This window comes from Triticum urartu, chromosome 5A (assembly GCF_056163025.1).
Source record: "Triticum urartu cultivar PI428250 chromosome 5A, HENAU_Tu73, whole genome shotgun sequence".
Taxonomy (NCBI): Eukaryota; Viridiplantae; Streptophyta; class Magnoliopsida; order Poales; family Poaceae; genus Triticum; species Triticum urartu.
In genome coordinates, this window is record NC_141877.1 from 674587486 (window position 1) to 674599571 (window position 12086).

The window sequence follows — 12086 nt, forward strand, 5'->3', positions numbered from 1 at the left end:
TTGTTTGTACGGACTAGCAATTCAATTAAATTCATTATGTAATACTATTTGAATTGTACTAATATGAAGTTCTAACAGGGGTCAATTGATAAATCGAGGGACTTAATGATTGCGCAGCTTATTTTTTCGGAGAGAAATACGCTCAACGATGTGAAGGACAAAGTTACCCAGCTTGCAAAGAACAAATAAATGTGGCAACAATTTTGTACAAGAAAATTTTGTAGGCTCAAATAATGTTTACATTTATTTCGACTTTCATGTCTTGTGATGAAGAAGACACTACTATTTTGAATATTTAAGTCGAGAATGACATTTGGATTATTATGTTGTCTTCATGCTGATGTCTTTACATTTGAAATCTTCATATTTATAGTTGTGCAGTCGTCAAATTGTTTTCCTGTATTGCTGAATGTTAAAAAAAATGTACATGTATTTATTATGCACTTTAAAGCACTATCGCCGTCGCTTATTATAACACCGACGTTCTTAATTTCCTTTTCTACAAAAAATTGCTGACAAGTGCGCCGGCCAGTCTGATGTCAGACAGGACCGACGGCACTGTTCAACAGGGCAGCGTCGAACGACGGGTAGCATAACTAATCAAAGACGGTCGACTGCAAGTGCGCCGCCGGGTATATAAGCTGGTCGTCGCGCGCTCCGTTGGGCGAGGTGGGACTAAAACTTAGCTATCGCAGCCGCCGTGCCTGCAGCGACCCGCGTGACCGCGTGGGCCGGCCCAATATTATTGTTTCCGCCCGCGGCGCGACGACGGCCCAAGTAGCACTCGGCGCGACGACGGCCCAAGTTCCACACGGGGCGACTTGGAATGTTTAGTCCCACCTCGGCCGACAGAGTGCGCGACGACCGGCTTATATACCCGGCGGCACATAGGCTATCGAACTCCTTTGATTGCCTCGTACTGCTGCCGCCGTCTGACTCTGCCCTGTGGGACAGTGCCGCCGGCCGACGCTGCCACTGTGGGACAGTGCCGCCGGCGCACTTGTCGTGTGTTTTTTTTAAATGATGGCGTTCTAAACGACGGCGACCGTACAATGCATAAAATATACAGTAAACAGCGACGGCAGTACTATGCAAAAATGAGCACGTCAAAATAAACAACAGCGACTTGCAAAAAATTAACAGTAAAAATTAACACATCAAAATAAACAAAGTAAAACTCCTTCTTGCATTACATAGTCTGTCATCAAAACAAAATAGTCTGACATCAACGAAGTAAAATAAGTTCATATAACATATTATAACAATTATTAAAGATCAAATGTATAAAACATTAAAAAATTGTCTTCAATGAAAGGGTGGAACGATCTTCCATAGCCATCCATAATAAAACTGTCTTCAATCAAAGGGTGAACCAATCTTCCATACTCCACAAGTTAAGCAAAGTTCCTACATAACAATAAGATATGTGTTAATTCACAATGAACAAATAAATTCGGTTTGAACAATAAGATATACAATAACATAAGAAAATCATACTTAGGATTTTGAGGCACGTGGACTTATAATGACCCGCAACACCGCACTGTCCACATTGACGTTTGCTTTTCTCATCAAAAGCTTTTGGTCGCCCATTTTTAGTGACATCAGGACCATCCTTACCGCGGCCTTTAACATTCTGTTTTGGTGCGCCTTTGGTGTTAACTTTTGCGGGATCACGAACAAGACCATGATCTTGATTAGGCTCGAATGCATCGTCGTTCACAAACTGTACCTCCGCACCAGGCTCATCCTCCTCAGTGTAATCATTATCTATTATGTCCCTCAGAGCCGCCTTCAACTTGTCGAATAAAAATGGTTTATGGCATGCTTTATGAGTTGCTTCAGCAGATAAGATAGTCAACTCGCTGTACCTAGCTCTGTCCCCTGCACCTGCCCATCCCCACGCAAACAGATCGCTAGTGCGCTTCACGGGAAGTCCGCCCCTTGCAACTTGGCTCAACCTCCGCAGTACTAAACACTTAGGTATCTCACGTAAGCGTAGCTGAATCAGAACGTGAAGAATATGTTTGCAAGGAAGTCATTTGCGATACATGCTTCTGCAACTGCACTTCACAGTTTCTTCTAAGTTACCTAGGGTGTACTCCATAGTGAATCTGATATCTCTATTTTCCTTCCATGTCAGTATGAATCTGTGAGTGTCTGCTCCTCTCAGTCTCTCAAGGACCTCTAGCTCCCATGCCTTCTTCATATCTTCCTGCAAGATATAAAAGTTTGCCGCAGTGAACTCACGTGCAGCTGATTTCTCAATATCTTTACACTCATCCAATACTGGTACTGGAACTGTCTGTGAGTTTGTGTAATCGTCATGTGCCTCATTCTCACGGAGACGAACTATGCAGTTCTCATAGTGCACAATCATATCAACAATAGTCATACCGGAGTCTAGATGCAAGTGAAGGCATGAATTCAGACTCTCACTTCGCTGGTTACTTCGCATACCTAAGAAAAACCCACCTGACAGATATGATGCAGCCCAAAGCCTTTTCTTCTTGTACATCCTAAGTAATCATGTCTTTGTTTTCTCTGAGTGCCATTTGGCGGTAAAAGCTGCCCATCTCTCCTCAAATACCTTTTTTGAAGTGGCATAATAAAGTAGAGACCTGAACTCCTTTAGAGACTTATGATGAAGGTGTTTCTGCATGTTCTTCTCAATATGCCACGAGCAAAGACAATGCCAAACCTCCGAAAGTACCTTTCTTATGGCCTTAATCATAGCTGCATCTCCATCAGTAATTACTGACCTGAGCCTCTTCTGACAGTGAGCCCTCAAAAACGTCTGAAGCAGCCAGACATATGTATCTTCCGTCTTGTCAGACACAAGAGCACAACCGAATACCGTGGTGCAACGGTGGTTGTTCAGACCGACAAAAGGTATAAATGGCATGCCATACCTATTCATCCTGTATGTGTTGTCGAAGACTGTCACATCACCGTAGTCAACATAGTCTCGACGTGATTGAGAATCACACCAGAATATGTTTTTCAGCCTTCCTTCATCATCGACGGTGTGCTCAAAGAAGACATCTGGATCTCTCTCTTTTCTGGTCATCATGATCCCAATGGCAGTGTCTGCATCACCTTGTGCAAGCAACTTCATTTTTTCTCTATAACACATGTTATAAAGCTTCTTCCTCCCAAAACCAGCCTTTGCATATGACCCGTACCTACTGACGAGTTGATCATAAATCATATGTTTCCTGATTCCAGCACCTGCCATGGTTAAGATCTCAGCCTTTTGATATTCTTTTATCTGATTGTGAGACCGAAGAAACGTGACTTCATCCGGTCTAGCTAGAACGTGACTGTGATCATCATTGAAACTGCTGACATACCAAACGTCACGCTCTTTATCAAGTTTCAAAGTTATATGCGCATCGCAGAAGCAACGAGTCTTCCCTCTCAGCCTGTGGGTCCTGCCTTCCATTGTACAAAGTTTTTCCTGTCGTTTCCCAGCTCTCGCACACACATACTTTCTCAAGGGCTTAGTTGCCTCAGGACCTTTCGAATATTTCAGTGAGTCCTTTCTTATGCTGAAACCACGCTCGTAAGCATACTGATTATAGAAATTGTAAGTCTCTCCTAGTGACTTGAACGTCTTCCTCATGACCTTCCAATGCATGTCCAATGATTCTTGCTGATATTCATCAAATCCGATGTCAAAATTAAACAGATCATCACCAACATGCTCATCATTCCCACTTGTACCATCTACATCTCCCTGTAAATTAATGCATTAAACCATTATGTCAGTCAGTTATAATTTTAATATGTACTGTAGTGATGTAAGTTTCAAAACTTACTTTGCTGGAGCTGTCATCATGAGATGCATCAACATGCAATTTGTCACTTCCATCGTCCACAATATTCCTCACAAAGTCCCCGTCCTCGTCCATCTGTGCGCATTGCAAAAAAACATGTAAGTGCTCATATGGTTATTATGTCATTTCTTCTCTAATTTTATTAATAACATACCCGGAGTGCACTTTCAGCAAATGAATCATCTATATCCATATCATCATCATCATCGCCATGTCGCTGCATCATGCAAAAAAATATTAAATTTTCCGTGCGGTCTATCATATTTAACCCCTCATATTTATTGTTTTATCAACATTGATCACACTTACATTGCCACTATAAGATTCATCCAAACTCATGTAGTTCTCCTCACCAAGTTCATCCATATTCCGTGACGAGGTTTCGTTGTCCTCACCGTAATCATCGCCATCATAATCTCCCTCCTCCTCTAACTATATATAGTTAAAAAAATTGTACGATGAATCAAACGCCGTGTAACATCATCCCTAAAACAACTATCTTATCAAGCACAACAATGTCTCAAACCAACCTCTTGCACGGCGGCGAGGATTTCAGCCGGATCCATTTCCTCCGATGACGAACGTGATGACGGCGTGACGTTGCTGGCCGGCGGAGGCAGGTGTCGACGGCGTGAGGACGATGGCTGGTCGTAGCAGGCGTAGTGCGCGGAGGGAGGCGGCGACGTAGATCGCGGGTGGGCGGCCATCTAGGCGACGCGAATGGAATGCGGCGGCGGGCACGCGCGCCGGCAGCGGTAAAGGCGCCGGGGCACGCGCGGCGGCCTGTTTGGGCCGCGACTCGGGCGACGGCGACTTCGTGGAGATGGGGGCCAACGTGGAGACAGCGTGGATGCGTTAGGGTTCAGGGTTTCGATGGCGGGCGTCGGCGGCTACCGTGTCTTTTTTTTCCTCCAACAACTGTCGACGCCAACGTCGAGACGTGAGGGCGTACGGCGACAGGTGCGGGTACGCGGGCGGGCGTACGTACAGCGACGGGTGCGGCATACGCGGGCGGGCGTATGACGTTGCGCGCGACGTACGGCGTCGTGTGGGTATTCCTATATATATATATATATATATATATATATATATATATATATATATATATATATATATATAAGCTCAGCGGGGACGTGAAGCTCTAGTACATTGCTTATTAATCGTGGTATGTGTTGTCCCAACTCGTCCTACGAATTTCTCTCAAAAAAAACTCGTCCTACCAATCGAATCTTAAATGATTGATTGGTGGGTACGTAAAGGGGGCGCCGTCCTCGTTAAAGCGAGTACTACTGAAATTGAATTGAATTCGGCTAGCTAGCTAGCTGGGGCTGGGCATGCGAGGGTTAGTTAGCTACTTAGACTTAGCGGGAGAACTCGCGCCACGGAGATGCTAGGACAGGATGAAGTAACACTTTTAGAACTTCTTCCAAATTTGTTTTTAGTGAGCAGACATTTTTGTCGGGCTACAAGCAGGTGAAGACAGACAGTGGCGCAACACCAATTTCCCTGACCTATTTGTCAAACTCCAGGCATCCGCGATGCGTATCCGTCACTTTAGGTGGTTGGGATAAGGGTCTTTATCTAGATGCTCTGGACGGTCCGCAATAAACTTGTAATTCAGCGTACGCCTTTTCATGGCTGACGCGGTTTTCAAAATGTGTGGCTACTTATAGCTTTAGCGGTCGCTTAGCCACTCGCAGGACCCGGACGCCATCGACATCGACATCTCCATCGCAGATCTTCGTGCGTTGGCCTTCTGGTTGGCTCCTGCGCTTCCCCCATCACCCCCGGAGCCGGATTAGTTTGTTCGTAGGGGGTGACAATGGCAGTGATGGTGCATGTTGGGCACTTGGTCTCGGTCACCCGCCCTCCTCCCTTTCTTTTTCTCTTTAGGGCTTGTTGAGTTGTGTCTTTAGCAGAATCCTCTTTAAACCTTGGTGTGCCCAATGTGGTTTGAACTTTAAGCGAGTACTGAAATTGAATTGAATTCGCCAATTCGGCTAGCTAGCTGGGGCTGGGCATGCGGGGGTTAGTTAGCTACTTAGACTTAGCGGGAGAACTCGCACCACGGAGATGCTAGGACAGGATGAAGTAACACTTTTGGAACTTCTCCCAAATTTGTTTCTAGTGAGCAGCCATTTTTGTCGGGCTACAAGCAGGTGAAGACGGACAGTGGTGCAACACCAATTTTCCCTACCTATTCGTCAAACTCCAGGCGTCCGCGATGCGTATCCGTCACTTTAGGTGGCTGGGATAAGGGTCTTTATCTAGACGCTCTGGATGGTCCGCAATAAACTTGTGATTCAGCGTACGCCTATTCACGGCTGACGCGGTTTTTAAAATGTGTGGCTACTTATAGCTTTAGCGGTCGCTTAGCCACTAGCAGGACCCGGATGCCATCGACATCTCCATCGCAGATCTTCGTGCGTTGGCCTTCCGGTTGGCTCCTGTGCTTCCCCCACCACCCCTAGAGCCGGATTAGTTTGTTCGTAGGCGGTGACGATGGCAATGACGGGGCCTGTTGGGCACTTGGTCTCGGTCACCCGCCTTCCCCTTTTCTTTTTCTCTTTAGGGCTTGTTGAGTTGTGTCTTTAGCATAATCCTCTTTAAACCTTTGTGTGCCCAATGTGGTTTGGACTTTAAGCGAGTATTGAAATTGAATTGAATTCGCCAATTCGGCTAGCTAGCTGGGGCTTGGCATGTGGGGGTTAGTTAGCTAGTACTTAGGCCCCGTTCTGAACGTCTCCAGCTCCGAGCTTCATCCCCTCCGCTTAGGAGCAGGCACGAACAGCGCAGCTCCGAGAAGCTGGCTTTGTGGAGCAGAGCATCCTCGTAGTGCAAAACTTAGAAGCTGGACGAGCCTAGCTCCCAAAAATCGAAAGAGAAGAAGTTGGTCAATATTACCTGATATGCCACCGCCAAGTGAGCTCCAGATAGCGTACCGGTTCGTTTTCTCTCGCTACACTCCCGCACAAAGCGTTTTCTCTCGCTACAGCCACCAAGTCGCTGTCGAACGTTGGCTGGGCTCCCGTGAGAAGCCAGCTCGCTGGGCTCCCGCGATCCGAACGTGCCCTTAGACTTAGCGGGAGAACTCACGCCACGGAGATGCTAGGACAGGATGAAATCATAGTTTTGGAAGTTTTCCCAAATTTGTTTGTTTCTTGGCAAGCAGACATTTTTTGTAAACTACAATAAGCAATAATGGGCATCGTACGTAAGTTTAATAATCATTTAAAGAAATGAGGGTGATGGGAGCAAAAGCCAAAACGGAACCTTCTACCGACTGTCCTCTACTACTAGTGCTTTGCTTTCTTCCGGAATTTTCTTCCGAGGACCAAGGCCAGCCAGCCCGCGTAAATAGAACAAATTCTTCATGATTTCTAGAGTTCCGGGATTACTTCACTGATATTGATTATAGGGGACTAATATCTCCTCGTTGCCTCATGAAAAAATGGATAGACTATTTCCCTCATGCGAAGTGTAAGAGGTAGCTAGTGCAATAAAACGAGGGAATCTAAAAGGAAATGCTTTGCTCTCGACAGAAACAAAATGCTTTGCTTTCAGCAGAAATGGCTTTTATGACGCCACTACGTGAACATGAAACGAATTGATGGCACTGGGTAGCACCCGTTTTTCTGATGGTGATGCTGGATGGAATGCCGGTGACACTATTTGACCATTTGAGTGGAGGTAGGGATGGTACCCAGTATGGGTGGAGCCACCCCATACCTGCCAAAAGGTATAAATTTTTTTCATACCCGTTACCCAACAGGGTATACGGATATCCGCGGGTAAAATTACCCATGTTTGCAAAGTATCAATTTGAACAACTCATGATCATAATTAAACAACAACATATAATCATGTAAAGTCATTTGTTCGGTGTTAAATCGTCCTACGCAAAATATCACTGCCAAGTTTGGCAACACTTTCTTTCTATGTAAAACTCTTTCTTCCATCTTCACCTAATACCTCAGATATTAAACTCCCTCTTGCGCTCCTCCTCTAGCGTGACATGGGCGGTGGCGCCAGCTCTCTTGCGGATTAGGATGATAAAATTGACAACCTAGATATACGTGCAGGACTTATAAATTGAAACGGAGGGAGTATTAACCAATTGATCATTAACAACCTGCCAACAATCCAAGGCATGCTAGATGGGTCATATTGAGATCTGGGAGCAGACAAGTAATGAGAGGGACACGACATCAAAAGCACTGTGCTCACACTGTTACACCAACAGCAACATAGACATGAAAGCACTGTCCTCGCACAACAGCGACATATACATTCAAGGCATTTGTCAAAAAAAACAACAACACTTTAACTAAGCCGCAGCAATGAGAAATTCTTTTTGAAAGATCCGGGGTCACCGGCTTCACTAATTTAGAAGAAAGCAACGGAAAATACAAGGGTGATCAAGTGATCATGGTTGCCAGATGCTAGGAGATGTAGCTTCCCAAACTAAAAAGAACTAAGGTATTATCTCGCTACATCTTCCCCGAACGGGGGCTCAAGACATCTTGCTCCGGCAAGCCGCCAGAGCTCCAGCGCGCTCCTGATGGCTCATAGCACATCCTCCGTCAGAGGAGTTTTTCCCCTGAAGACACATGCATTCCTCTCTTTCCACAGCTCCCAGGTGATCAACAGCAACATTGTCTTGAAGCCCTTCCTGCAGCTCTGGGGCGTCATGGCGACGATCTGTTCCCAGTGTTTAAGAGAGCTGTGATTTGGATGTCGCTCCTCTTTCAGTGCCGCACAGCCAAATCTAGAGGACGTTGTCTGCCAGACTGATCGAGCGAAAGGGCAGTCCCAGAAAAGGTGCGTTGAACTCTCCAAGTTTCTGTTGCAACAGATGCAGAAATAACCATTAGGAGAACCTCGACGTTGCAAGCAGTCGTTGCACCATAATCTATCCTTGAGGAGAAGCCAAGCGAAGATTTTCACTGTGCCTGGCGCCCAAGCCTTCCAGCATGCTACTTTGATCCCCGAGGAAGGGGCATCACTTATTTGGAGATTGTACGCAGTCCTGGCCGAGTAGGAGCCGCCGTCCGCTCCGGCGACCCAGCTGATCTTGTCCTCCTCGGAGGAGAGCACGACGCCCGCCCTCTGAATCTTCCTCCACATTTGCAGGAACTCCAGGGCAATCTCCGCAGTGTTTCCGTGTCAGAGATCTCGCACCCATTTGTCCTCTGTCAATGCATTGGCTACCGTCCTGTTTTTCCTTGTTGAGTGGCGGAACAGAGCCGGGAACTCATGGTGCAGCGTGGAAACTCCGATCCAGTTGCTGGTCCAGAAGGGCGCCAGTTTTCTGTTGCCCAACTGCACCGAGGTTGCAGATGAAAACAACTCGCGATCTTCAGAGTCACATGGGGGTGGGAAGCTCATCCATGGTCTCCGCGGCTGCTGCCAAGCAAGCCACAGCCAGTGCAACCTGAGAGCTGTACTGAATTAACGGAGATCGAGCAACCCAAGCCCCCCTTATCTAGCGGGAGGCAAACATCTCCCCAGACTACATTGCACTTGGCGCCAGTTAAGTTCTCCTCTTGAGCCCATAGGAATTGCCTCCGAGCCTTGTCCACCTCTTTCAGGATTTTTTCGGCACTTTTAGGACTGTCATAGCAAAAACCGGCAAGGCTGTCAGGACTGCACGCACCAGGACGCGCCGACCGGCAATGTTCATGAGTTTTCCTTTCCATCCAGCTAGCCTAGCGCGGATCCGGTCGATGATGAACTGAAAGTGCACCAGTTTCAGTTTTCTTGGAGAGATTGGGAGCCCCAGATAGGTGGTTGGGAAGTTGGACTGCTGCCCTCTAAAGTTTTCCAGAACTTCCGATAACTAAACATCACCACAGTTTATTGGGATGACTGAAGATTTCTCTTGGTTCAGTTTTAGTCCCGTAGCCTCCCCGAATCCACGCAGCAGGTATAGCAGCGTGTCCACTTCCTCCTTCACAGGGTTTGCGAAAATAACAGCATCGTCAGCGTACAAACTAATCCTCATGTTGATGCCACGGCCCGGCAGATTTGCTATTATTTCCTCCTCTGCAGCAACCTCTAGGAGTCGGTGCAATGGGTCTATTGCCAAGATGAAGAGCAGGGGAGCGAGCGGGTCGCCCTGCCTGAATCCACAGCCATGGAAAATGGTTGGGCCTTGCGTTCCATTTAGCATGCAGGAAGATGAGGCAGAGGAGAGGAGTAAGGCGATCCAATTTCTCCATCTGGGCGGGAAGCCCATCTTCTGCATGAGCTCGAGCAGATACTCCCAGGACACAGAGTCAAAGGCTTTCGCTATATCTAACTTGAAGAACAACGCCTTCTTCTTTGTTCTGTGCAACATCTTAACACAGCTTTGGACGTATTGATAGCTGTCATGTATGCATTTGCCTTTCTGGAAGACGGTCTGCGCCGGTGAAATGAGTGCAGCAATAACCCCCGCAAGCCTTGCAGAAAGAACTTTTGAAATGAGCTTTGCAACTGAGTGAATCAGGCTAATCGGCCGGTAGTGATTGACCTCAGAGGCACCATTCTTCTTTGGGAGCAGCGTGATCACAGCAGTGTTTATTTCTGCAAAGTTTTGCCCTGCCAGCTGATGGAACTTGTGAAAAACAGCCATGACATCTTCCTGAATGATGTGCCAACAGGAGCGATAAAATTGTCCCGTGAATCCGTCAGGCCCGGGTGCTTTATCTGTCGGGGAGGAGATGATAGCAGCCCAAATCTCGGCCATGGAGAAGGTGAGTCTAGGCCTTGTGGGTCGATTGTGGGGATGGCCAGCCTCTCCCAATTTAGGATGGTTTGCCAGTCATCTTGCTTGTCCACAAACTTGGTGAAATGGTCATGAAGGATCCTCTCTTTCCCTGCATGATCAAAGATCTCCGAGCTGTCCTCCCTAAGAGAGTGTATGAAACTTTTTCTTCTTCTGGCTCTCATTTTTGCATGGAAAAGCTTGGTGTTTGCGTCTCCTGCGCGCAGCTAGGTAATCCTTGAGGCTTGTTTGCGCCTGGCCCTTTCAATGGCTGCCAATCCTAACACTTTTAGCTTGAGTTGCTTTCTCAGATGAAACTCTGCAGTCGTGAGCCTTCTACTTTCTTGAGCCACATCAAACAGGCGTATCACTTCGTTTGCAATGTGCAGTTGCAGCTTCGCTTTTCCAAAAGTGGCCTTGCTCCAGATCTTCAGATCAGCCGCAGTCCGCTCGAGCTTCTTCTTGATTCGAACGAAAGGACAGTCGTGTGGCACCGGCCTTTGCCAGGCATGAAGGACTGTTTCCGTGAAGTGTGGAAACTTAGGCTAGAAATTTTCAAACCTGAACCTGGCTTTTCGCGCGGGCGTGTCTACTGCAGCGAGCACCAGAGGGCAGTGGTCGGAGAACGATGTTGAGTCAGCAACCAACAGATGATCAGGGTGCAAATATTCCTAGCCCCCGTTGCAGAACACTTTATCGATGCTACAGAGAGTGGGGTTTTCCCTTTCATTACTCCATGTGAAACGCCGATTTTTCCACTTGATCTCCTTGAGTCCAGCTTGATCAATGGCTCTGCGGAATTTTCCCATCATTCTCCTGTTTATGTTTGGGTTGCTCTTGTCTCTAGCTTGATAGCTCATATTGAAATCCCCGTTGATCATCCATGGTTCATCAGAAGGAGGGGCAGCAGTAGCTATCTCCGCAAGAAAGTTCTCTTTCTGCGCATCTTCTGTCGGGCCGTAGACCGTGGTCATCCAAAAAGGCTGCCCCGAGCTCAGCTCCCATACTTTCGCCGTGATGGAAAATCCACCCAAAAAGTGAGAAACTACGTCGACTACATCTTTATCCCAGAAGATCGCCGCTCCACCTCTGGTCCCGATTGTAGGCAGCACTACACATCCCTGTAATCTACTGTCGCCTATCTCACGAGCTACCGCCGTCGTCCATCAATCGATTTTTGTTTCCTGTAGGCATAGCACTGCTACTCTATGAGAAGAAGCTACGTCGCTGACAACCGTGCGCTTCGCCGGGCAGTTTAAACCTCTGATGTTCCAGGACATGAAAACTAAATTGCCGTCACACATCGAAGAAACTAAATCTGCTCCGCCAACTGAAGATTTTACTAATACAGAACGGGGACACATTTCCATTTCAGTAGTCTCCAAGCCAAACGCAACATGAGCCGAGCAAAAGAAGGCAAAACAACACTAGAGCAGGACCAAACGATGCATCACATAGCAACGAATTACCTCATAACCACGTATATTTAAGAGTGGCCC

The 12086-nt window shown here is 47.0% G+C and overlaps 1 protein-coding gene and 1 pseudogene across 1 annotated transcript; both read right to left on the reverse strand.

The window, feature by feature from the left end:
- Positions 1–332: 332 nt before the first annotated feature.
- On the reverse strand, positions 333–4546 carry LOC147973984 (uncharacterized; annotated as a pseudogene).
- A 3859-nt stretch (positions 4547–8405) lies between these two features.
- LOC147973985 (uncharacterized) lies at positions 8406–8966 on the reverse strand. Its single transcript, XM_087524862.1, has one exon. The coding sequence runs from the start codon at positions 8964–8966 to the stop codon at positions 8406–8408; it is 561 nt and encodes a 186-aa protein (XP_087380988.1).
- Positions 8967–12086: the final 3120 nt, after the last annotated feature.

Coding starts and splice junctions, on each gene's coding strand:
- LOC147973985 (XM_087524862.1), bottom strand. CDS start 8,966: ATGTGGAGGAAGATTCAGAGGGCGGGCGTCGTGCTCTCCTCCGAGGAG.